General features: G+C 44.0%; 1 protein-coding gene across 2 annotated transcripts in view; it reads left to right on the plus strand.

Moving 5' to 3' along the window:
- Positions 1-25,510, plus strand: part of ches1 (checkpoint suppressor 1) — a 58,623-nt gene extending 33,113 nt beyond the window's left edge. For both annotated transcript variants that reach the window (XM_035143442.2, XM_047337953.1), the window contains exons 3-6: positions 7,096-7,247; positions 13,403-13,461; positions 20,301-20,409; positions 21,519-25,510. In XM_035143442.2, the coding sequence (XP_034999333.2) occupies positions 7,096-7,247; positions 13,403-13,461; positions 20,301-20,409; positions 21,519-22,074 (876 nt within the window). In that variant the 3' untranslated portion in view covers positions 22,075-25,510. The remainder of the gene's footprint in view (positions 1-7,095; positions 7,248-13,402; positions 13,462-20,300; positions 20,410-21,518) is intronic.
- The last annotated feature ends 1,908 nt before the right edge of the window (positions 25,511-27,418 follow it).

Genomic DNA, 27,418 nt, shown 5'->3' on the forward strand with positions numbered 1-27,418 from the left:
GGTATATGAAATGTTGATCAGACATGTATCTGATCCACACAGCTCTAGTCCCACATTATAATATGTGTGTAATCCTGTGTTTATCTGTATATGTAGCCAGTAAGTGATGATGGATCCTGGCATCACCGTGGCTTAATCGGGCTTAAACACAGCTACAGTAGAGGCTGTTACTCTGAATGTAGATGTCCATTATAAAACAGTGTGAAATCAAGGCGTAGATTGGTCATACAGGCTAAGTCATATTGCACGTTAAAATGTAGATTACAATATATCTGCATTATCGCAGCTGTTAAAAAAGTGGTGCATTGAACAGTTAAAGGATGATTCATTTCACAGTATTATGGGATAGCAATGTTTGTTTTGTTTTTAGATATTTTTTCTGTATTTTGCCTTTATTGATAGCACAACGTAAGCATGAAATGGGGAGACGTGTGTGGGGAAGACATGAAGCAAAGGGCGGATGGACTGCTGAAAACTTGGATACATGCTTTCATCGCTCACAGAGTTTGAACCAGACGATGAATCTGTGGTGATGCACTTATCTTTCATCTATCGGCGCCATGAGGTTTTTTTTGTCTTTTTTTCGGTGAAATGTCTTGACCACTTTTGGCTAGCTCGCCAGGATATGTGTCGGGATGAATAAGAAGTAAAATATATTAAACTTGTTGTTGTACAAGTTTAATCGTGAGGGTAAACCCCTTGAAATGAATCATCTGGGTTTCAAGGGGGTCCTAACATACAATCAATACAAACAACCACAAAAAACAATGACATTTCGAACAAATCAAAATTTAAAAAAACACAATGATAAGTGCAATGGTGGGCCGTGGACAGGCCCTGAAAAAATTCTTGCCTAGCAAAAATGTAATAGATTCATGCATACATATGTATACGTACATATACACAGTGGATGCAGCTGTAGCTTCATCCGCAACATTTGCAATCTACCTAATAATTCAGCAAACGTCTGCCTGTCTGTATGTATGTGGAATGCATATCTTGTAAACCAATAAATGTTATCGGCTTCACAGTAGTACGTGTATTCTTAGTGGTCATGGGAAGTGCAGTGTTGATTATGGTGCGATTTGGACACGTGATACATTCATTATGAAGAAAAACTGATTAAAAAGGTTGCAGTCAGTGGGGGCGGGGCAGTGTGCCGTCAGTCTGTAGGCTAAATTAAACTGTCTTATCCTACATCCTCTGATAATCTACAGCAGCCGCTGCCGCCAGATTATTTTGTCACTATGATTATTTTTATTTCACCTAGTCGGACTGACACACACAATCAAGGGCCTCACAGGTAATGATCTCCATCACGGCAACAACTACTAATAGACTTGCTGCAGATGATCTCATAGCTGACTCTCTTAGTTAACTAGAGAGTCAGCTATGAGAGTCGGTTCTAGCCCAGTCAGAAGTGACAGTCTTTGAGGAGGACTCACTAATAGCAAGGAATAATTCTGAAGCAGCTTTGGAGCATTAACACGAGACAAACAAGCAGTCCATTCTAAAAAGGAAGACTCAGAACTGGCACTGAACTAGTTCACTGACTCAGTAGGTGCACTCAAGTACCCAGTCATTGAGAGTTGTTGAATGTTGACATGTGAAATAATAATGTCAAAGGCTGGATGATTGAAGTCATTTTATTCCAGTCTGAAGGAGCTTTAAACACTATGTATAGTCCAGATTTTTTCAGTCATGATATACTGCAGCCGTATGATAAGGGGTCACTGTATATGCTTTCAGTATTGATGGTTAATGTATACATGAAAAGACAACATTGCAGTCAGTTGTGTAGTAGCAATAACATGGTGCTACTAGCAGGGTCAGTGGCAGCAGGACTTTTTAATATCTCCCATTTCCAAGGGAGACCAGCCCCCACAGCTTATATAACACAGGAAACAGATGTTGGCAACACACAATCATCTCTCCCTCTCCCTCCCTCCCTCTCTTTCTCTCCCTCTCTCTCTCTCTCTCCCTCTCTGCTTTTGTCCTCTTTCTTACCCCTTTTTGTCCTTTACTCACACCACGATATGTCCCTAAGCAAGTTACACTATATAGATATATGTTTTCTCCATCATGACGACACCTGTACACTGCTCACTGTTTGGTGTCAGTGACATTTAAAGAGACAGCCTGCGTTTTCCATCAAAATTACTACAGACTAGTGTAGTGACACAGATACATATAATTAAATCCTGTTCTTTTGAGCATGGCAAACCTGCAATTTAAAGTCTAATGCAGTACAGAGTCACTTTTAGTTTCACAGTGTACGAGATATTTCTTAAAGTAGGGGTTACTGTTTCCAGTTGTGGATTATTTGTTGTGTAATCTGTCTCTTCAGCTGCACACACCACAGTGATGATGTGACTCACTTTTCCAGTGCATGAAACAGATACTGCAAACTTAAATGTGTTTTTTGAGCTGTAAACTAAATCATATGACAGTTTTTTGATGAAATACATTATTGTATTGTATTATTGATTTTACAGGTCACATTTATTAACATTATTATAAAAAGAATCTACGTGTATGGATTAAACATCATAACGCCACCTAGTGTTTCAAACCATCTTGGACCTTGCAAGGCCAATGCTTACGTAGAGTCAGCCGTTTTGGACGTCTCTACATCATGACATTTATATATATTTAAAAAGGTTAACACCCTCTAATCAAAGGTGGGCGCCACCAGCGACCGCTCCTGAGTGTGAATCTGGAAAGCTGTGCTCATTTTCAAATCTATATTGAAACTAAACCCCTAAACGACTACACCCTCTACCATTCAGAGACGTCCCCCAACCTCTCCTGCCCCTCAGCTTTATCTCACACACACCATTTGAAATACTGGCTGAGACAGACGCCTGTGCCAGCAGTTCAAACGGCTCGGGACGACCGTGGTAGCGGCTGTCAAGGATTTTCCGGAGGCGAGAACCCTCTACTGCATTCGATGTTTCTGTTGCAAAAGTGTGTGCGTTGCTACTGGAGTGGTTGCTAATAGCTGAGCAACCTAAATAACTTGTTATGTTTAATGTGTGTATGTGGGGAGGGGGGTAGGTTTGTCTAGGCTCCACCTCCCAGCATTACGTTTGAGATTTTAGCCAAAACTTTGGGGTGAAGTTAAAGTTTTAGTAGATGAAGCAAAAACGAGCACAGAACACAGTGTTCATCTCAGAAGAGTAAGACCTAATGGGATCACAGGATAATGAAAAATAATACCAAAGGAGTTCACAAGCATGGTGTCAGGTTAACGCCAGGACTATTCCTCAATATCACCTGTTTTATGATTCCCCCTTGTGTTAGCTTTAAAATCTGTATCAAACTTCAACACCTCAGAGAACTTAAAACACATCTCTGACCTCGAATCCTTTTTGTGCCAATCGATTTTCAGGCATGCTGCCTTTTTCTCAACTTTGTGAATTTGTCAGAAAATGAAAAGTCCATTTCACCTCCTCTTGCTTCCAAGCCCAGATGATGCCTGTTGCCTAGGCGACTGCTATAACCCAGGTGACAGACCCTTCCTGTGAGCAGCGCCCTGTGATTGGCCTACCGACAGCTATGTGTATGCATGTGTGTGTGTGTGTGTGTGTGTGTATGGATGTGCGTGTGTGTGTTTGGGGGGGTTGACCACAGATTGAGTGTTTTGATTGGCTGGCTTGGTTGGCAGAGGCAGGGGCCCCAGCAGACAGAGATTCTGAACAGAGCATTGATTTAATCGGCTGGCAAGCAGGCAGACAGTGGGCGCACGCTTGCAAACACACACGCACACATTTATAGAAACTGGCTGGCGGGATGGAGGTGCAAGGGGAAATTTGGCCCAGTGGGGGTCACCTCTGTGGGAGCGATTGTATGTGTGTGTAATATCATGCTCTCCAGGAGAGGCGTTGCTGGCAGTAATAGAAGCACTCCCAGGAGCAGACCACGCTGGGTAATATCACACTCCCTAGGGAACTCGCCACACAACCACACACACACACACACACACACACACACACACACACACACACACACACACACACACACACACACACACACACACACACACACACACACACCATGCGTAGCAACACACAGCACACATATGGCCTGTGTTCTTACTAATGCAAAGATACAGACAGGAGGAGCACAGATCAACTTCTTGCATTCTTACAAGGTCAGGTGATAAAGTGAGGGCTGGAGCTCTTCATGACTGGACATCCTGGACATCAGGGGACACACTGAGAATCATATTCAGGGAGACTCTTAGTGGTTTTCTTTCATGAGAAATCATACAAACTGAATTGTTATTTTTATACCAAGGAAAATATTTACAAACTGATAAATTAGGTTAATTTAATAGTTTTTGTCTTGCAGCAGATCAGACGTCAATGCTTTTTAATTTTCCTTCTTTGACAGTTTATAAAACTTACAAACCTATTCAAATCTATTCATCAATTTCTTCTAACCCTGTTAAACTATGTGTCGCAATTTGGGTCAGGGTCTTAAATTGCAACAGAGACACTTTCAGCACACGGCTTCGTATTAGCCACAGCTGCTGCTTTCTTGTGATGTAGTTTCTATGTTTGGTGTTTCTCTTGTGACTGTGGTTTAAATTCCTCAGGGGTCCCAGTAATTCATCCCTATTTATTTACACTAACCATCAAACGTTGTAGAACACCGTCATTTCCATTTGTTACTGAAATTACATAATAAAAATGTATCACTGTTTGAGAAATTGCTGTAGAGTACAAATCAATTATAAAGATTTCCTGAATTTAATCAAAAAATTGTATAATTTGGGCAGTAAAACATACTTTCCCACAAATGTGTTGCACTTTTAGTTTTCTATGAGGTTTAATTGTGGAGATTGAGCTGCTCTTCATCATGTGAAGAAACCTTTGTCTCCTTTTTTTCACTTGCCTGGCCTTTTCTTGCTGCTCTGATAGCAATACAGTACTACTTGCTGTATTGGAGTATTGTCCTTATCATACATCAGAGGGAGTAGTGACAGTTTGTCCAGTCCTGTCTTTGTACAGACAGAGGGTTTGTAAGTCATCAAGAAAAGTTGTGATGCTCCTAGGAAAATCTTTTAACGTTCAAGGCTTCATTTACTGCAGGTTAACCAATTAGTCAATCGCTGGAAAAGGCCTTTTTATATGACATTTTAATGATTTGAGGTTGATGATGAGCTTTTAGTGACCTAAACCTTTTTTTTAACCTTATTTTGCTGCTGACCTTTGTATCATCTAAGGGGATTAACATGTATGATGGATATTAGCTCATAATAGGCTTTTGTAGAACAATTGATCAGATTTAGGATATATCCCTTTCTCTGATTGGCTCTTTCCTCAGAACACACGATCAATCATGTGATCACTTTTCTACTCTTGCCCTGTGTTGTAAATTGGATAAAGTTGCTGGTTAAATCTTATTTTTCACTTTTGTTGATGAACTTTTGATGAACCTGAGAGGTGGCAAAACACATCTGGTGGTTACAGTAGAGCTGTTTCCAGGCATGCACTGAAGTCTGGACATTTTCCTGAAATTGTTTATGCCAGCCGCCGAAAAGAATAAAGAATACAAATATATCAGGACGAAAAAGAGGTGACATGCACTTTGAACACGGCAACAAAGATGTCAACTTGGAAAGACAACAAGATCAAAGAGCTTTTGGCGATATGCAGGGACAGCAAAAGTCAGACAATCTCCGCCGGTGTTCTTCGAATGTGAAAGGTAAAGTCTGGAAGATGTCCGGACCCAATGTGAGGCACTTTTTCCGAAGTTCATGTCTGAAAAAGTGTTATGATGAACATGATAGGAAGGCGGAAAAACACAATTTATGTCTGTCACAGGGGAAAAGTTTCAGGTAGAAAGTTCCTTCAGAGAACAAAGCACACAGTGAAATCTGTTTTATGTTATTTTTAAAAACCTCTATTTAATAAAATCTGCAGTAAACATGTCTGTTTTTATCATTTGGGTGAAATGACCCTTTAAGCCAAAATATTGAGCACACTGCAGCGTGCTTCCCTCACCCACTTTAACACGAAGGGCTCCTCAGGTTTGAGAATTTGTCTCCAATTAATGCTCACATGCACGTCACTGGCACATCTGACATTTCCCTCTTAATGGATTCCTTGCAGTATTTGCAGAAATCACACGCCTGCAGTCCTGACATCTCCCCACCCTGTAGTCTGTACCTGGAACATATCACAGAGTACTACAAAGTGAGCTGAACACGAGGCAGAGCGGCTTTAATTTTATATTTACTTCTTTCTCCTCTCTTTCCCCTCTCTCCCTGCCATTCTCCGCTCTCTGCCGTACGCAAACTCCACACATTTTACCACATTCAGATGACAAGGCAGATGAAAGAGCGGAGAGGGCTGTGAGAGATAGAGGCAATGAGTGTATTTTCGTGGCGGCCCGTCTGAGATCCCTCCCCTCTCTCTGTAATCTATACGCTGGTTTCGCTCAGATTGGGAGCCGACAGCTTCATTAGGTGAGGAGGAAGCTGCTTTGATCTAAAAATACACACCGTCGACGCCTCTGGAGTGGAAAAAGTTAAAGAGTTTCCCTGTGTCTTAATCCAAAAAAAAAGAGGATTTTCTTTTTTTTTCTGGGGAAAGGCGGAGGATTGGAAAATATTGAGTGAAGTGGCGTTGAGGATTGAAGATGCATTAATTCTCAGATTCTCATTCCTCCAAATGTTATCTTCCCTGGGAATAAATGTTTGTGTGGATGATGTTTTTCTTTTTTGGAGGAAGGTTGTTTTTCCTTTACTTGTGAAGGAGGCAGAAACCCATCAGTGCCCAGAATGTCATTTTTTCTGCAGGTCTTTATCTCAGTGGGAATGTGGCGTTGCTGTGTGTACAGGTGGTTTGGTAAATAAGAGTGCGGCTCGTGGTCTGTACTTTGAGCTCGTGTTCAGGGCTTTGGACTTGTTGGCTCAGGTCAGTGTGCTGTGCTGTGTTTGTGATGTGCTTTGAGCGGCCCGATAGCACTTTCAATAACATCTCTCTCATCTCTCTCATCTGTCTCGCTGTGCCCTCTTCACCCCCTCCTTCTCTTTCTACCTCCTTTCTTCCTTCCTTTCTTCCTTCCTTTCTTTCTTCCTTGCAGAGCATAGGCAAAGGCTCCCTGTGGTCCATAGATCCGGAGTATAGGCACAACCTGATCCAGGCGCTGAAGAAGACACCGTATCATCCCTACTCGCCGGGCCTGGCCACCCCCTCCACCTCTCCACCCACCCTGCCTCCGACGTTTCACCACAGGTGAGAGGGTTGATCCGATTGGTTGATTGATTAATTGGTTGATTGATTGATGGGTTTATGACATATGTGATTTAGCTAATTCATTGCTTAATCACCTTTGCTTCAGTGGACTGGATAATTTAGCCTGTTTAATTAATAAACCCATTCACTGATAGAGACGTGGGGTAAAGATTTACACCCATGAACATATACATACTGTATATATATATGCACTATGGTGATGAAATGGCCAATCAGCTCTGGCAGGGATATGCGCTCTCCGAGTGTCCTTCTAGTTTCTAATTGTGTAGGTCATGTTACACTGACTTCTGAAAGCACGTGTCGAAGTTTCTTTAACTCTCATTCATTTTTAAAACTAAACTTTCCCACAAGCTGAGCAGAACAGCGAACCTTATGTGGCAGTTTTAAGATATTGATTATGCTAATGATCAAACCTCACAGTCACCCCCCAATGAAGAGGTGGCAGGTTGAAACGAGCAATTTCCAACAAGTTTGTGCAGTTGAGGGACTTTGATGACCTACAACACTTAATACTAAAGCTTCAAACTTAAAAGTTTTGATAAAGGCTCTATAAATATATATAGTTTGTTTGATTTTCATGTATCTAACGTAATCAAATAAAATACAATCACTACTTAACTTAAAATGTAAAGGAAAATCCCTGCCGATTAACTATTTTCTCTGTACACTTAACAGTCAATCCACTACATCAGTGCGTACATCAGCAATAAATATCAAATATTGGTTAGTTATAGCTCTGAGGCAGATAGAAACATATACACTCCTCCACCTCGCTCTCTCTCTCCACCCACCTGCCCCGAGCGTTATGAAGCTGACCCGCCCCATCCTTCCCTCAAATCTTTTTTTTCTTCTTCCATGCAACAACACACGTCCCTCCTCCTATCTCCCTCCCCCTCGGGCGCATCACATGTAAAAAGCGCTCGTTGCCTTTCTTCTTTTTTTTTTCCTCCACATGTTCGCTCCCTCACCTTCTCCCCAGCCTATCTTGTCCACCCCCCTGTTTTGCCTTTCCTCCAGCTCTGAACACTCCCCCGTTCCGCTCCTCTCACTCTCTTGTCTCCTCTTTTAATATCTCACACACCCTCTCGCTCGTTCTCGGGCATACATTACAATTGGTGGTGCACCCACCACTCCGTCTTCTTTATTTACCCCTGCTGTGATTTATTCCCACTCTCTCTCTTTCTCTCTCTGCTCTCTTCTCACTCTCTCTCCACCACTTTATCATTCAATTAGATCCTCTTTTGTCTACGTTCTCTTCGTTCTCCGACCCCTCACACACACACTCACACACGCCCCTGCACACCACAGCAGCATCCACCTGTGTTGTTTCCCCAACAATCCTCTCCTCTCCTGACCTCTCCTCCACCCTGCAGCCTCTTCCTTTTGCTAACTTCTTGCTTTCCGACTCTTTTGCACATCCCTGTGGATATGTCAGCGAGAGGTACCATTAGTCGTCTTTTTTTTTCCTTCTACCCTTTCTTCTGCTCGGTCTCTTTCTCTCACGCGCTCTCTCCCTCTCTCCCTCTCCCCCTCTCCCTCTCCCTCTCTCTCTCTCCGTCTCTATGAATACCCCAAGACCACCACCTCCCCCCTCCACCCCGCTCCCCAGTTGATCTGGGCAGGCTGGCTTGCGGAGCCAGCGGACTGTGTAAGACAGAATAATTGGTTCACCATAAAATGTAAAAGTGTCATTTTGAACAATGAGGTATGGGGAAGTGGAACAAATTGGGGGGATGTGGGGGGTGGTGGGGAGGCGTGCTGCGGTGAGGAGAGTGTAGGGGGGGTGAGGAGCGGGGGGAGAAGAAGAGGTTGTTCATTTGCATTGTGACACACAGTGGGCAAACGGGAGAGTCGGTGAGGAATTCTTGGTTAGAGCGGAGCTGAGGGCCACCTGAAGAACGTGCGTGCGTGCGTGCGTGTGTGTGCGTGTGTGTGTTCTTACCAGCAGCCATTAGTTTCAAGAGTAACTAACAATTATTTTCTTTGTCAGCTGACCAAGACCAATGATTTCTTTCTTAGTTTATCGATTAATTATTTGATCGACAACAAAAGTGCATCAAAGTGTCCTGAGAGACTCAGGGGGACATCTTCAAATATCTTAAAACAGAGAAAATAAGCAAAGCCTCATAGTAAAGAAGCTTCAACCTGAGAAAGGTGTCCATTATTTATTCTTCAGAATCAGGGCAGTTGGGGCGCCCCACATGCGGAGACTTGAGTCCCCCTGCAGTGGCCGCAAATTAGTTTCTGACCTGGCCCATTCCAGCTTGTGTCATAGTCGCACTGTCAACTCAATGAAGCAAGGCCCAAAGACCAAAAGAATCTGAGTTTTATCAATATCATTGATTGATTATTGCAGCTTTATTTTCCATAAATTTCTGCTGTGTATGAAATCTAATCTGCAGAGACCGAAAAACCTGAAATAGAAAAAAAATCTATCATGGTGTTGCCGCTATTGCTTCTCATCAACAATGCTGTGCCTGACAGTTACTTGCAGTCATGAGCAGGGATCATGTATCAAACACGTGAGAATGACCCTCAACAATAAACAACCAATGCACTAACCTCATTTATTTGTCTGTGTGTCCAGGTAAAAGCTGTGCTTTTTGACACTCAGGTGTCAGGGCTGCCTTAAATCCTTGAAAGCTAGATCGTTTCAGAAGCAGCTTAATTTTTTTTTTTTTTTTAAACATAAAAAACGCTTGTAAATTCTGCCTATGAGCGAACAGCAAGCATCTTCGACATCTCAGCGAGTAGTCTTTTTTATATTGTATTTAAATGAATGGAATCCAGCGGCTGCATGGAAGGGAGAAAATCAATGTAAGAATTTATGACGTGCTTCAAAAACTGGCCAGCATCGATGTAAAGCACATGCACAGCATTTACAGTATGCACGATGTGTTGCTAATGGGCTTCAACATGAAAACCACTTGTATGGTCCTTGCTGCTGGATCCAGCTCCTAGACTTTCCAGACATGTCAGATATGTCTGTTTATATCAACATGTTTAAGTTCATCCACAAAATATCTGTAATTCATTGAAAACACCAGTGCAGTGATAATACTTTAATATTGGAACAGGCTGGCACAGATCTTGATATGATCCTGTAGTGTGGGGTTAATGTGACTTATAATTCCAAATCAATAGAACTACGTCTTCGTTTGAAAATTGTGCTATGGATACACCTGGCGTATTTAGAGCTGCAAAACTGTCGCCGTTTTAGTTTGAAAATTCCGAGCCTGCGTTTTGGTTTGAACGGGCAGCTGATGAAGAAAGGTTGAAAGGTTCAGGGATTATGTATTTATTTATTTCAATTATTTCTTTATTTTGTTTCAATTTACTTTTCATAAACAGACAGGAAGTCAACAGACATTAGAAAAGAGAAACAGTGCAAAAAAATGGAAAAAATATCTACGTATAAAATATTTTATTATACATAATTTTTTGCGTGCAGTCAAATCACATTTCAGTTGTCTGGGCAGGTGGTGGTTCGTAAAAGGTTCAGTGAAAAACATCCCCCCTATTTTTTAGGGTGTACAGGAGCGCTGTTCAAGTTGTAATGTTTTGTTCAGGGTTACTTTGAATAGGTTAAATGTTGGGGGTCTTTGTTGGTTCCAGTTTCCTTTCAATGTGTCTTGAAACTAAGTAAGACCAATACAGCACAATATCTCTCTCAAGAGCTCTCACTCTCAAGAATATTATGGCATGAAGTGTAATGACTGCAAATGGTTGCGCAGTGTGTCTATTATGTTAAGGTCAAGGACTGTCTCAAGCAGTTCTACACAACCGAGAAGTGGAGGATGAACAAAGAGAATGAGAAGATACAGAGAGAGGAAGTGGCAAAATGAAGAGATGGGGGAAAATAAGATGGAGAGAAAGGGAGGAGGGTGCAGAGCAATGATGCTTCTTTGTCCTCTACTCTTTGTCGCTTACACCTCTTGGTTTTTCATGGACCATAATAACTCACGCCGCACCAGCCGACCCCCACCTGCAGCTCGCTCCAGTGTGTGCGTCCGTATGTGCGTCTTTATCTGCACGTGCAACTCAGCAGTTAACATGTTTCAATCTAACTCTGTGTGTGGATGTATGTGTCTTATGCATGGCAATTGTGTGTGCGCGTCTGCGCGTGTGTGTGTGTGTATGCGTCTGCATGTGTGTGTGTAAGGGAGAGCGGGAGAGGGAGCACGCCTGGTAGGAGGTCAGCTCCATGGTGCATTCCTTCACACCCCATCAGCATCTGGATGGGAGGAGTAAGGGAGGGAAGAATGGATGGAAGGTGGAAAGGGTGTCTCAATGGGGTTTGGGAGAAGCTCTCTCACTCTCTCACTCTCTATTCCTCTCTTTCTTTCTTTCCCCTTCACCCTCCCTTTCCTCTCCCTTGGAGAAAAAAAAGATGAGGCGAGATGCTGAGGGGGGCGTCTGCCTCGGGTTTAGCCCCTCGCCCACTACATTAAATGTACAGGGTCGCCTTGGCAACGGGAACGCCGCCATGGCAACACATGTAGTATAAGGCAGGTGCTGTCGCACTGTGAAGCCATTTGTTGCGAGAGAGAGAGAGAGGGAGAGAGAGAGAGTGCAGGGATGGGTAGAGAGACAGAAGGAAAGAGTGAGAAAAGGGAGAGGGAGTGAGATGGGGGGGAGTGAATGAGATGGGTGGGGGGTGGGGTGGTAGGGAAAACAGACAGGCTGTTAGCGCAGGAAAAATATGTTATCGCCGTGGCAACGTAATGTGGCAACTCTCCATGGCAACAGCAGGTGGCTCAGGGCTGAAATTTGTGTTTTGCTTTTTCGTGCTGCAGCTGTGTGTGTGTGTGTGTGTGTGTGTGTGTGTGTGTGTGTGTGTGTGTGTGTGTGTGTGTGTGTGTGTGTGTGTGTGTGTGTGTGTGTGTGTGTGTGTGTGTGTGTGTGTGTGTGTGTGTGTGTGTGTGTGTGTGTGCGTGCGTGCGTGCGTGCGTGTGTGTGTGTGTGCGTGTGTGTGTGTGTGCGCGCATGTGTGTGTGTGTGCGCGCTGTGTGTGTGTGTGCGCGCATGGTGTGTGTGTGTCCATCTTCCTTCTGCATCTGGTGAGGTGAGAGCCTCACATCACAAGTGCACACGTCCAAATCCTCGCATTCAGCAGATTAGCAGAACATAAAACACGACTCACATTACAAAGGAAACTCTCCTGATGAGTGGAGACCGCTGGAAACGAATGGGTCGCTCTTTTAGAGTTCACACAGCGTCGCCAGGTGTTTTCTCTCCTGTGTGTGTGTTTGTGTGTTTTTACCATAGACTGTATATAAGGTTTTTACATATGACCAAGATGCACGTTGTCCTCTAACACACGCCCTGTGTTTGAGAACAGCCTGTCTAAACACGGAGAGAAAAAGAAAGGAGCAGTCAGACGTGATGTCTAATGGGGAGCTAAAGACCACTCAACCTGGGAAAGCTCTTTACATCCTCTCTCTCTCTCTCTCTCTCTCTCTCTCTCTCTCTCTCTCTCTCTCTCTCTCTCTCCATCCCCATCCTCATCCCTCCATCCTTCTTCATTCCTTTGTCTTAAAAATTATGGCTCCACCAGCAAAAGTGCATCTCTTGTCTTCCTTTGTGTGTATGTGTGTGTGTGTATGTGTGAGTGAAAGTGTCTCTGTCTATGTGAGAAATGCCGTCATTACCTCCCTCATTAGTGGTGCAATGATCGCGTAAACTGAGTCCCTGGCTTTGGGCGCGTGCATGCGTGTGTGTGCAGCATGAGTGTGAGTGTGCGCGTCTGTCTTAAACCTGCCCGGCTGACATGAGCGTGTGTTAAATGTACGAGCGCTGATGATTTTATTTTTTGTTGAATGTGTATGAATGGAACAGTGGCGGACGGTGGGAGGTTGTCATGAGAAATTACCCCCATGGACTACAGCGGCGAGGCTGTAATTCTCTGAGGTAATCACAGGGAATAATGGCAACAGTGGGACACCCGGGAATCTAATCACTATAATCAGAAGCACTGGCTTATGGGCTCAAATTCCTGCCTTTGCTATCGGCCTCGTGATGAAGCCCGCTGGGCCGGACGGCTGCTGCAACATGATCAAATGATTGACCAGTTTTCTCTCTCTCTTTCTCACCCCCCCACCCCCCTCTCCTCCATCCCTTCTTCCACCTTCTAGTCCTCCATTGTGGTCGGGGAGTCCCCTCTTCAGAAAGAACGGAGGAGTTCTCCTACAAGGTACAGTCTCACCTCTGAACATCTTTAACTGTGGGTGTGTGTGTGTGTGTGAGTGTGTGTGATCTCCCACCTGTTTTCTCTCTGTCTCTCACCCCCTTGCTCACTGTCCCCCCATCCCGCCACCTCCTCCCTCCCTCTATGGATGTGCCAACTCCAATCATCTCAATTCCAAATCCCTCTTTTTAGAAGCGCACCTTAAGAATACCAAGCGCTGAGTTCTGACACTTGGCTCGGCGCCAGAGGAGGGATGCTTTTTCTATGGAGGCGTATTTGGAAGTTTAAAGAAAAAAAAAAGGGAGAGATGGAGACACAGCAAGTGAGAGAGGAATAAAGAGGGGGAGAAAAATCCCAGCTTCAAGTCAGACTCTTGAGGAGCAATCCCCCTGCCTCGATCCTCATTACACAACATACAGTTTCTCTCTTTTACTCTTATACACCTTCTCCCTGTATTTCCCATTGTTCCTCTCCTCCCGTCCTCCTCTTCTTTTCCCCCCCGACCTCCTCCCTGGTGGCTGGACGGCAGTTTAAATGGACATTCAATCCCAATCAGGGAGCACTCCAGGAGCTCGCTGGGCTGCCGAGTCCTAAATGGAGGGGGAAATGGATACATTAGGCGTCTGCGGCGCGCCCTCCATTGCCACTGATAATGGAGTAGTAATGGTCAAGGAGCCGAGGTTGGAGAGAGTGTCTGAAAACCTGGTCTCCCTGTAGACGCACACAGTCTGAAAGTGATGTGTCTGAGAGGCTGGACAGATAGATGGACAGAGAGGGAGACAGGCGGGAAGGCCAGCTTGGAGTGCACATGTGACAGGCCGAGATGGGAAAAGAGGAACTTTTTAAATGTGTAATGTGTTTAAGAAGGGAGAGAAGGGCCGTGTGCGATATTCGTCGGCAGTGGGGAGAAAGAAAGTTGTGACAGACAGCCGGAGGCAAAGAGAAGACATAGAAGGGTGAGGGGGAGACTCCAGAGTGAGTGAGTTTGGGGCTGTTGGTGCCCTCTGTTATTACTTCCATCTCCCATTCCCTGAGCTTTCAGAGCTGCCGCGCTCTGAGTTGATGTGGGCTGAAATCTGCCTCTCCCTGTGGCCCGGCACCAGCTCAGGACGAACGCAAGGACAATGGCTGTTAGCCATGTCCTCATCCCAACCCATCACCGCACCACCCCCAAAGTTCATCATTCAGCGGCTCTAAATTATGGAGGATCTCTTCAGCCAAAGTGTTCGTGTTTTATTTAAGTTCTTAGGTTACCTGCCATCATATAAAGATAAACCTAATTTTAGTTGGATTAATTTAGAGCCAATTGTACAGCTTTATTAACCTGTCAACAGCAGAGAAAGTTTAATTAATTTTTTTTAATTCATTATTGTACTGCTCTCCTTAATCAACAACTCTCTGTTATGATTGTGTCACCGCTCAAATAAAGCAAGCTTCTTTAAAACCACTTCTCAAAAAGTTCAACCTTGGTCCAGCTCTACTCCAAAATTACCGACATTTAGGAAAACCCTCTCTGATAGGAGCCTCGTTGTTTCTGTTGGCAGTTTCCTCATCTAAATGCTGTATTGTGACGCCTCGAGGTTCAGTCCTTGGCCCTATTCTGTTGGCCTTGTACATGCTTGTGTGCACATTCAATAGGGCACTTTAAAGGTATCTGCTATCACTGTTCCGTGGATGATATTCAATTATATGTCTCATTCAAACCTCAAAACACAGCCAAATTGTCAGTTTTAATTAACTGCTTTAATGCTATAAAAGACTGAATGGGAGCTAATTTCTTTTAGTTAATGCTGAAAAAGACAGAGATCTTAATATCTGCCCCTCTTGGTGCTGTCACTAAAATAATGGATGGTTTCCGGTCTCTCAGCCATAATAAATCTAAGTGTTAATATGGTTCAGTAAAGTCATAGAAAATGTCGCAAAATTCATGCAAACTCCATAACAGAACAGCAATTTTAAGATATAACTTATATCCAACCAGCAAGGAGAATAGAGCATAACAGCGACCACCCACTTTAAGAACAAGTCTTGTTCCGGAAATACATCGGTTACAACATTTTGGCTGATAATCAAAATCTCTATTCAGAAAATGAAATAGGATTTTTACTGCCAGAAACGACGCTGTTGAGCTCTATAGCTGCTGATGAGCATTCAGTCTGATGGGATCCATATAGCAATGTTTAAAAGTGTTATTTTGTTACAGTCATTCAGTGTTGCTTTTATTTTGTGTCCTCCCTCCTGGAAGTCATAGCACATGTCAGCCAGCCAACCACTTAAACACTCAGGCTGGAGTGTGAGATCGACAAGCCAGTTAGACGTCCAGTTCAACTGCCAGAAACTTCAGCCCACCAGCAATCCAGTCAGTCAGCCAGTCAGACAACATTAGCATGCGTCCTGCCCTCAGACTCTGTGCTCACTTTGAAACACGGCAGCACAAGCAGCCGGACAGACAGGAGGAGGAGGACGGAGGAGAGGGGGGGGTGTTTTGACTGAGCGAGAGGCCATTTTCAAACAGTTGCATTCTCAAGGTTTTCTGGAAGTGACCTTTGAACCCTCGGCCTCCTCGTGCGAGTTCAGCGAGCATGTGCGTCTTTGTGTGCACTCAGTGTTTGTCTGCTCTGCTGCGGAGTGCGCAGCCTGCAGGGGCCATGTGGAACTCATTTAACGGGATGAGACAGAGGAGGCTGAGTGCGTCTACGGTGCAACAAGAGCGGGAGAAGGGAGGGAGGCTGAGGGCTGCGCTCGCCATGGAAAACGGGCAGGCAGGCGAAGACGTAGGAAGCAGACAGAAAAGGACCAGCTGACCAGACGTAGGAAAAAAGACAAACTAGAGGATATTTTCTCTCCAGGAAAAAAGGCAGAGATGCAGAAAGACATTTTTCTTCCTCAGCACAACCTTCTTTCTTCTACCAAGCCAAGTGTGTGTTTTTATACATTTAGCTTTGAGCTTGTAAAATGTTTGTCTCAATCCGTATCACAGTTTCGTCAGGACAGGCTCTGGGAGCGCTGCCTGCTCTTTCCCAGCTTACTTCGTCTCCCCAGCATATGTCGCCTGCTTTTTACCTGCAGAGACAGCGTGCACGCTCAGCTGGAGATATGAGTCACCACTATACATAGAATGACAGCGAGATTGATAGAGAGGGAAAGAAATCAACAGGAGGGGACAGAATTAGAAAGACAAAGAGAGGCGTTTGCTGAGGATTTCAAACGGCAGAGCGAGGAGGTGAAGATACAGAACACACACGCGCGTGAGAGGAGAGTCGTCTGCGCTCGTGCTTGGGAGGTGTGTGTGTGTGTGTGTGTGTGTGTATCTAGGGTAAACACTGGTGGTCAGGAGTGTGTGGTTGAGCTATGAGAGGCCATGTCAAACAGAGCTTGGTATTTCCTTTCCCCCCTTCTTTCTCTCTCTCCTTCTCTCTATCACTTTCTCTGCTGATGCATGATCTACCACTCTGTGGCATGTGGAAGGGGAGCCGTTGCTATGGCAACCCGAAGCCTGACTGGAGCGAGAGGTGGGGAAGGAGGGGTGGGTGCGTGTCAACCCGGGGAGACCTAATGCACTGCCCACACAGACACACACACAAACACACACACACACACACACAGACAGACACGCGCACAGAACCACGCAACGAGTGATCAAGATTACAAAAGAGAGTCTGTGCGGCGACTTACTTATAAGGTTATGGAGAGCAGAGCTGGAGATATCAGGGGCAGAGCCACACTAACTGGAGTCAATAAGATTACACTGCTAGCCGCGGGAAAAAAAGAGAAACACACCAACAATGACGAACGACAAACACGACCTATCATAATTCATTTTTGTGTGTTACTGCGAGAACCATACATACATGTGGGATTTTTTCTGGAGAGCCTCGTCATGACAACATGTATGTTTTAATGAGCCTATGGTTCCTGGGGACAATTGAATTTCTCCTCAAAGCATCAGTCATAGATTTACTGTATTGGCTATGAGGGGGGGGGAAGCTTGGTCTACATTGTATTGATGCTGCGGCAAAGGTTTTTTAGCGTTTGCACCTTAACTAACAAACGCTCCTGCAGCAGACAAAGCAAACAGCAGGTCATCATTTGTGAAATGCAAACTGACCCTGGAGATGGAAATGACAGCTGTTTTAGTGAACTGGGATGGCTGTGGTGAGCAGCCAGCCCTGAGTAATGAGAGCTGTGTAGGCTGACATGTACACACACACTCTTCTTCTCTTCTCTTCTCTTCTCTTCTCTTCTCTTCTCTTCTCTTCTCTCCTCTTTCTCGCTCTCTTCCATCACACACATAATAAAAATATAGACCATGTCTTTTCACAAGTAGGGAACCAGAGGCAGGAGTTTGACCTTGCTGAGTCTGAAGCTGCATAAGAAAGATTTCTTGTAGATTCTGAATGTTTGTTTTTAGTATTTTAAAAGTAAAAGTGTTTTTTCCCCTTTTATTGTGTTGGTTCAGAATTGGGAAAAGTTCCAACTTCATTCTCTCTAAACACATCAGAAACTAAAGCTTTTTAAATCATTTCTCTTTCAAGTAGTTACATCTTGATAGTATTACAAGTTTAGCTCTTCTTTTCTGTTAGTCTGCTGACATATCAAATTAAACCTATTCAGAAAAAGATTGTTTCTGGAAATGTGCTTGTCCCCTTTCTTGTTGAGAAGTAGACATCTGTACTGTAAAAGTCTGGGTGGCTGTGGCTCAGGAGTTTGAGAGGGTCGTCAACAGACCTGAAGGTCAGTGGTTAAAACCGTAACACCTCCAGCCTGCAATCTGAAGTGTCCTTGGGCAAGATACTAAACCCCAAATTACCACCTAGTGTGTGAATGATGCCTGATAGAAAGAGTGCTGTATGAAGTGGGAAGTTAGTCACTGAGACCTGTTTTTAGGACCGTGCTGTAAAAGTTTGATTCTGCTGTAAAGTTGGACATTTTAACATATGCGCCTATGGGGATTGACCTGATTTGGGGTTAGGGATTTGGAGTCAGCTTCAAGTGGCCATTCAGCGAACTGCAGTTGTAGGCACTTTTTGTGTCGGCTCCATCTCTTAGCCCTGGAGGTTGATGCTGGAAGCGGGGGAAACAATTAGATCAGCAGCGTTTCCAAACTTCTCTGTTGCAGGGTCTCTAAAACTCCCAGATATTGTGGACGCCAGGTGTATCTGTAGCAGAGTTGATGTGTTTTCAAATGCAATTGTATCTATGTGGATGCAACCTGAAGCAAATTTAGTATACATGTCTTATCATTAGTGTATTTCTCAAGATGTATTGCAAATGTATTAATAATCAAAACCTGAATATCAGTACAGTATATAGAACCTGCACTGACAGTGACAGCAGCTTGAAGCCTAGCGTCCAGCAGGGATCAGGGGCGTTTGTAACCTGTGATCTTTGGCTCGCCCCGCAGAATCTGAAATGGCCTCAAGTGCCGGCTTTGGGTGGGCCACTCGAGGACGTTCAAGGATTTGTTGCAAAGCCGGTCTGTTATCCTGGAAGTGTGGTATAGGCTGTTGTGTTGTCAGGAGGTAGATCTTTGCCTTCATTCTGTAGTGTTTTCTTCGAGGACTTGTCTGTATTTGGCTCCGTTTGTATGACGGTGCAGACGTTGTGCTGCAGTACGATGACTCCAGGTGATAGCTGGGTAATAAGCAGCACCTGGTGTTTGCCAGTCGATTCGCCCGCATGGCTTTCAGGCCTGCGAATTCAATTTTTGTCTCGTTAGGTCGGAGAAAGCACTATTTGGTAAACTCCAGGTGGGCTGGCCATATGCTTGCTTATTCAGAGGAGTAAAATGGCACTTAGATGGAGTGCTGTAGAGACGGCTGTCCTTCTGGCAGCTTTTTTTTTTTATTAATCGGCCATGTCCTGCTCCCTGAACTAAGTCTTTCTTGTCTGGTTTCTGTTGACCAAAACCTCGGATTCTTCCAAAAACTTCTTCCACTGAATGATTGACTCGCTGTGCTCTTGGAAACTTTGAATCTTTTAGTTTTCCCAAACTCTTGTCCTGGCATCTACATCTCAGCACAGACCTATGAAACTACCAAACTTGGGATGAAGGCAGATGTGTGAATTTTTAAACAATCTTTAGTTCACCTTGAACTCAAAGGGGCACTAGTGGAGGTAAAAGGAAATGATGCATCTAGGCAGATTTGGAAAAATAAAATGAATAGTCAAAAGCTTTTTTCATAATTGATTAAATCGTTGCACAAAAGCTCTACAGTTCCAGCGATGTAAATATTTCTATTCCTATGATGTGAATATTAAAGTTTTCTTAGTTCTCTATTAAACTACATACTTTGACTCTAAAACAAGACGACTAATTTATAAGAGCACTGCACTGCCTTTAAGTTTAATGAACACAAAAACCTTTCCAAAGCCTCGTTTGCTCCGTGAATTTAAATTAATGTATCTGGATTGCCTTAAAACTACCTTTAATTTGTATTTAACTAAGTTTCAAACACGGCAAACGTGTCACTGCTGTTGAATCTAATAGTCTCTGTGGTGTCCACCTCTGAGCTCCAGCTGCCTGCTGCTCAGCCCACAGCATCAGAGACGTTGGATTTAGCCGAGCCCAGCGGTCGTTGGTAATTGAATGACTCGCAGCGGCCTTAACTCATTTATGACGCTTTGTTGCTCAATTTAACCTTGCCTTGCTCATCAATATTGCCCTGTTGGCCTCCTCAGACAGTCAGCGAATGCTCACCGAGCTGCTCCCAAGTCCCATTCAGGTCCAAAAAGATTTAGGGGAAGCGCCCTCTGTACTTTTCCCTCAATCCTCAGGATTTACTTTGGATCAATCTGTTTAAATATTTCTTATAAGTAACTCTATCTTCTGCTCCCACTTTTAGTTCCTCGTGGTGTGATCCAAAATGGCGCCCGCGTCAGGAGCCAGGCCCTCTTCCCTGTGATCAGACCCCTACCTTTAAGCCCTGTGGGGAGCAGAACCTCGGCCATAAGGTGGGTAAACGTTGCTGCTGTTACCTTCAACCATGTAATTAATGTCAGTCAGGTCTTTCCCTGCTCAAACACATTCCCTCGCAGACACACACAGACACGCCCTCACACACATGCACACATACAGTAGCCTCCAAACAAAAACAACACCACCACACCTACAAGAACCAGACCTTGCGCTGAAATTTTCCACATAATTACAACTTTATTGTGCTCAAAAGTCAGAGACGTTCACACACTCCCCGCTGGGCAGAACATTTCATCCAGGTGTGTTTATATAACGGTCTCACACACACACACACACGTAGGTTTATCAGTGGGAGAGGCCTTGTTATTCAAAGACATTCGGAACATGCATGGACATGCACATCCATCATAGGAGCATAAGAGTATGATGGTCTGCACCACAGAATTAATGAATTAAACATACCCAAAGGCTCACTAAAGGTATGCAGTGAATATTTGATCACTGTAAGAGGTGCATGTTTTTCTTATAAGATATTAATATGCTAACCCTCTCATTCTGAAGGGAGAAAATGTCCAGGGGACAGGGCACGCTGCTGAAGCTGCTTTTGATTTATTGGTTGTCTGAATACACCCCTGTCCTTTAATGTCGTACAGAGAGGGTGTCTCCTGAATCAAAGAGCAAAATATGTGTTGCAACATTATGTATGAGGTGGACAGTGGTCCAATGGCTTTGCTGCAGGATCGTCACTCTGCGGTGATCTGACTTTAGAGCTTGCAAGGTCCTTTATTTGCTGAGCAAATTCCACAACCTCAGGGAGCATGAGAGCTGTTCAAAATGCTCAGTATGGTTTGAAAAATGCATGGGTGGCAACCTGAAAATGAGTCTGCTCGTTTCTAAAGGGAAGGCTGACTCTTTGTGGAGATACAAGTTTTTAATCTGACCTGAGAAATATGCACAGCACATTAGGCCCAAGGGTGCTATTTGAGGGTGATGGATTATCAGCAGATTTTTTTTCTTGCTTTGCAGAGCAAAGTGGGGCAGCGTCATTGGAGTGAGGAGTATGCAGGCAGGCCGGCCACCTGCCTACAGTGTGACAGCAGGAGTAACAATATTCTCTCCCGCTCTGTCTCCCTGCTTCATACAGATCATCCCTTGGAGATTATCTAAGCCGAGGACAGGACAGCCCATCCTGCTACTCTCCTCCGCCCTGCAGCGAGGACCTCCAGGATGACCACACTTACAGCACCGCAAAATCCCCCAGCAGGCTCTGCTCCTCCCAGGTCGGGGACCCTTGCTGCCCTCTGGACGACGACGACATCATTGCCGTGGAGATCCAATCGGACGTCAAAACCGAACCCCGGGAGATCCCATTGGATTCTCACGTCACCACTGCCGCCGCTGCCTACATTTCCCAGCAGCCCCTACGCGGACAGAGACGTAGCTCGGGGTCGGGAGCTGGGACTCTGGCAGGGAGCAGTTTGCCCTGGACCAAAAACCGAGCAAGGGGCATTAGCGACACACTGCCGCTGAAAAAAAGGCGCGCGGCGGCGGTGGAGAAGCCGCCGGAGAGCGACGACGAGGAGATGAAGGAGGCGGCAGGGTCGCTGCTTCACCTGGCGGGGGTCAGAGCCTGCCTCAACAACATCACAAACCGCACCGCTAAGGGCCAGAAGGAGCAGAAAGAGGCCCTGAGAAACTAAGACACACACATAGAACAAATACATAGTCATGCAAACACACAGACGCTATACAGCTCAAAGCACGCACACAGACATTAACACACACACACACATATACAACAATAGGTCAACAGGTAAAGTTACTACAGCATTAGTCTCAACGGACACTTCTCATCTCCCTCTATCTATCTGCAGGGCATTAGGTGAATCCTACTTATTTGTGGCAATATCAAAAATCTATGTTTTCCTACATGTTCAGCAACACTAACATCGATGGGTATTTCTCATGTGTCTTTGTTGTTTTGTTGTTTAAAAAGGGGATGAAAGCCATAAAAAAAAAGCATGTTTTGTCACTAATTTGGAAAAGTCGAACCCGACTCGACTGAATCACATTGAGGGAGCGTACAGCACGCGAGCGGAAGATGGCTGTTTGTCTTACCTGTTTGTTTCTATGTGAATCTGTAGCAATCTTGCAGTGATGCCGGCGAAGACGGCAGGGCCTACGAGAGGAGCCTGTTTAAGGAGACGCCGAGCCCTCGCTCTCTCTGGGCCGCCCGCCGGCATCACTCTCCTACATCCAAGAGCACAAATGTGAGACTGTGCCAAAGATAAGCGACCAGGTTGCTTCATGTAGCCGCTACGACAGCTGACAAAAAAAAAAGAAGAAGAAGAAGAAGAAGAAGGCATAGTAGTAAAGAAGAGCTAAAGAGAATGACCTTGAGTGTCAAAATAATTGTAAAACCCAATGTGATATATATTCATGCACTTAAGATTATTTTACGCCACTTATAATAAAAGCATCATGGGTTAAGACATGGTTTATTTCAAGAGCACTCATAGTATTTAAGAATAGATATATTAAAATAAAAAAAAAAGGTCATGTTTATCACCATAGAGATGGATAGTGTGCCGGGTCTGAGGCAATATCTCCTTCATTTTGTTGTTGTTGTTGCATAATGTAAACGTCCCTGAAACCTCCCCAGTACTTCTGTCCATAGACGTAGACACCTGGTATAGATATCATAGCTACCAGTAGCTGCCACACCTTCCTCTTCATTTGACAATGTCAAAGAACTATATACATGAACTGTGGGTTATAGATTTCTGTTTGTGTCTGTTTACCCTCACTCTACCCTCATAAAGATATAAGCAATTTGTCCCGCGCGGGCAACTCTGTAAAAAGGTTAGAAAATATTTTATTTTTTTCCTTTCTTAATTGAAGCAATTTGACCTGCAGGACTTTCTCAGTTATATTGCATGGGTGCTTGTAAATAAGATAAAAAGCAAATCTTTTTTATTCAAAGAACATGTAAGATAAACGATGTATTTAGCATGAAGCATGACTTATTTTCATATAAACCTTGATCCTAGAGGAAAGAAAAAAAGTTTTGCCGCCAATTCTTATACCCGTGGTTATATTGGAGTTTTTTTGTTTGTTGTTTTTTGTTTTGTTTTGTTTTGTTGTTTTTTTCTTTTTAATCGTTTGGGTTCTTTTTTGTTTTTCTGAGCGGGCTTTCAAAGACACGTCTTCAGGGAGGGATGTGGGAGATCACTCTGCAATTAGAGGCCCATGGGTGCCACCTCTGGGCCTTGGGTTCAGGCTCTGTAGGCCAGCTGTATCACCTCCCATGGGTGGGCTTCCGTCTTCTTCTGCCTGTACAGTGACTTTTTTTTGTTTGTTGTAGGTGTTCATTGTTAACCCCAGTGTTATTTCAGAACACGTCTGTAGAGTGTGTGAGTTTGTGTGCCCAGGAACACACACCCTTTAACATTGTGCCTGCCTGCCTGCCTGCCCTCAGTACCGCTGTTGTCATATCTCTGACATGTTTTGACAGAACGTTACTTGTCTTTATTTATAACATTATTGTTGGGGTTTTTTTCTCCTGTGTGTAAATGTTCACGTGTTCTTATTTCCCATCAGCTTTGTTCAGTGTAAATGTTTGGATCAGACGGGCAAAGGAAACTTTGTATGTTTTCAGAAAGAACCATGTCTCCATAAAGGCCACCTGAGAGTAGAGTAGAGAAGGAAGAGGAATGTAGGAGAAGGCAGACACAGTTAAGGTTGTTTTATAATTTACCTACAGTATTTTTTACCCTTTGATTAAGGTATTACTTGTGGATGTGAAGCTCACAAACAGTCCATCACATATTTACCTCCAGAGCCCAGTCTGGAGATTTGAGTTTTTGTTTTGAACATTTTGCCACTCTACAACCTGTGTGTGAATCTCACCTAACATTGATACTGACTCGCGTGAAATTTGCAGGAGCAGTAGTGAGCTTTGACATCTGTTGCATCAGAAGGGGATGTGTTGCTGCCATTGTGGGACACTCTCTCCCTAAATCTGCAATGCATTAAAGTATTAATCTTCCCTCACTTGCAGAGATGCATATAAAAACTGCAGCTTTGTCTGAGTTTGGAGTGTAGCAGCAGAGTCACACGAGGTTTTGTTTAAGCTGAACAGACGCTGAGAGAGATCGTCAGCGAGCCGAGCAGGCAAAGAAATGCATGTCCCATCCACTGGTACAATCCTCCGCCACCTGTAGCATGCATCACTGGCTTTGTATTTTGTATGGTGTCCATGCCGGCGTATAAAAAAATAGGCTAAAAGGAGACACTGTCAATGTTCTTGTTGTGTGCCATCCGTCTCTCGTCTCATATCTGTCTGAGTGCTCCCGCGGCCCAGGTCAAGCACTCTGCTGTATTTGCAGTAACAATCCACTGTTGTGGTGACTAATAACGTGTTCAGTTGGCAAGAGGCATGTCGGGGGGAGAATGTGTTGCTTTAGCAACAACATTTTTTTGTCCCTCTGACTCACTCGGTGACATGCGGGAAAGATGAACCCCTGACCTGCGCGTCCCGGAAAAACACGGCATAAAATAAACCTGAAACATTTTAAAGCAAAAGGAAATATACTTCACTGCCTGGAAAGCCCAGAAAACAAGTGTTTCTTTCAAACCTGCCAAACCTATAGTGAGACACCCTCAAACACGGAGCTGCCATTTATTATTTGTTAATGTTTTATGCACATTCTCATGTTCTGTTTAGTTTCCTCTCCGACAAAATGATCTACAATACTGCCATTATTTTCTGTGACTGTCTGAGCTGAATATTGGAAAGCCATAGGTTAGGGATGTCAAAATGCAAAACCGTTATTGATCTGTGAGATGTGATGCGGAGTACGCCCAGGTGTTGTTTTTATTATTTTTTATTTTGTTTTATTTTATTTTTTCAGTAAATGTTCAATTCTCTCCTTATTGTGCAATCATATTGCCAAAGAATGATTTCAAGACCTATTTCATCACTACATGTAAATATCAACGTTGTCCAATACCGTGGCAAAAAATATATAAATGTTGTTTTATTTTGTTTTCCATTTTCTGAAAAACTACAATGATGTTTATGTGATGTATTGTCTTCCAGTTGGTTGCAATAATAAAAAAATACAAGTTGCAGAAGATTAGTTTGGCTGTTCTGTTCTGAAGATCAAAGAAAGATCAGAGGAGAAAAATTGAAATTAGGATTAGTGGTATGTATTTAATATATTATTGTATTATACATTAAATACAGCGAAGCCCCCTCTGCCTTTCAGCACTTCAACATGCAGCACTAACACACTAACTGCCAGCGTTGTGAGACTGGAGACTGTGATTTGCTCTCGAGACTGACCCCAATAATTAACCTCACACATTCCCATCAACATGGGTCTTATCATACCCATGCCTCTTCCGCCAGTTAATTATTCATTTACTTCCTCTAATCATTTAAGTTCAATACTTCTGATTAAAGTCAAACTCTACACCCCTCCCCCTTCAGGGGAAGTGGTAAAAGAGTTAAGTGCACCAAAGAGTTCCTCAATGTCTTATCAATCCGAGCTGTGCCATTTTGGAGCCGTGTGGCAGTGGAAGCCCATTCATAATTGAAGCTGAGACAGGCTTAATCTCGAGCCAGTGCCTCCCTGTGCAGCGCGCTCCCACCACCAACACAACTGGAGCCGTGGCAGCTCCTCTGTTGCTATGCAACTACAGCAAAGAAAGAAGGGGGGTGAGAAAAAAGTGTGCCTTCTCTAGATCTTTAGAGGGCATCACACTACTCAGTAACACAGAGACAGACTCAAAGGTAAAAGGCAACATGCCGGGGATAACACTGCTGCACGTTTCCTCACATCTCATGGTTTGACAGACACAATCATCTTCTTCACTTTTTCACACATATCGATTAAGAGGAAAAAACAAAAGCACATTCCCTTCAGTCTCAGGTACAGGCCTTTAACTTCACCTCAGTCGAATAAATGTATTGAAATCAATGGTTGTGACATTCCAGTGTAAAGGAGCCACACCAAGGTGCTAAGTGGATTGATGCACACCGGGCTGTGTGTCCCCCGGTCTATATCATCCATATCCACAGAATGACCAGCGAGGCAAGTTTCCATGGAGACAGAAGTGGAGGTAACATCCTCTTGTCAGTTCTCATTTATTGCAAAGCTTTATTGTTTTTTAGGAAACATTTCCCCTGGCAGTCGGGGCAGGTGTGTTTCTGATGAGGCAGGCAAGACCTCTAGATACAGCTTGTCCAAAGATTCACTCCAATCCTCCCCTATTGAATAGCATGTAGAATAGTTGCATGCTGCACAAAGTGAATGGTGTGTGTGTGTGTGTGTGTGTGTGTGTGTGTGTGTGTGTGTGTGTGTGTGTGTGTGTGCGCTCACTCCTGCCTGCAGCTCTGGAATGTAGTGTGATCACACTCTAGTGGCAGCATGATGGTGCTACATCAATAAAGTCAATAAAAATCAAAGGTACCTGATTTATTGGAGAAAGTTCCTATAAATAGGACTAAAATAATTGTCATAAAAATCAACTCCTCCACTTTGGATCCTCTTTGTTGCTCCATTGGTCCCATCAGGCCATTGATCCATCCGTTATCCATACTTATCCTTTGAGGGTCGCGGGAGCCCAGCCTGACATGAGGTGAAAGGCAGAGTTCACCCTACACAGGTCGTCAGAGTATCACATACAGAGACAAACAACGCTCTCTGATCCTTCCTCCCACAGAGGTCCAGAGGTCCAGATTGAAGCATAAAGGAGACCAGGCCTTTGCTGTAGTTTGCTAAACTGTGGAACAGTCAAGTTACAATTTGATTCAAAACTTTCCTGTTACCCTATTTGTATTCTCTGGATTTTAAATCACATTGAGACTTCTATTTGTGCCTTTTATTTGACTCTGTTGTTCTTTATTTATTCAATGTCTTATTGTCGGTGTCTTGGTTGTTTGTTTTTATGTTTTTATTTATCCTCCCATTTACATTTACAATGCCTTGCTTTTAAAAATGCTTGACAAAGGAATTGACTGGACTTTTTCATTCAATG

This window comes from Hippoglossus stenolepis, chromosome 20 (assembly GCF_022539355.2).
Source record: "Hippoglossus stenolepis isolate QCI-W04-F060 chromosome 20, HSTE1.2, whole genome shotgun sequence".
Lineage (NCBI taxonomy): Eukaryota > Metazoa > Chordata > Actinopteri > Pleuronectiformes > Pleuronectidae > Hippoglossus > Hippoglossus stenolepis.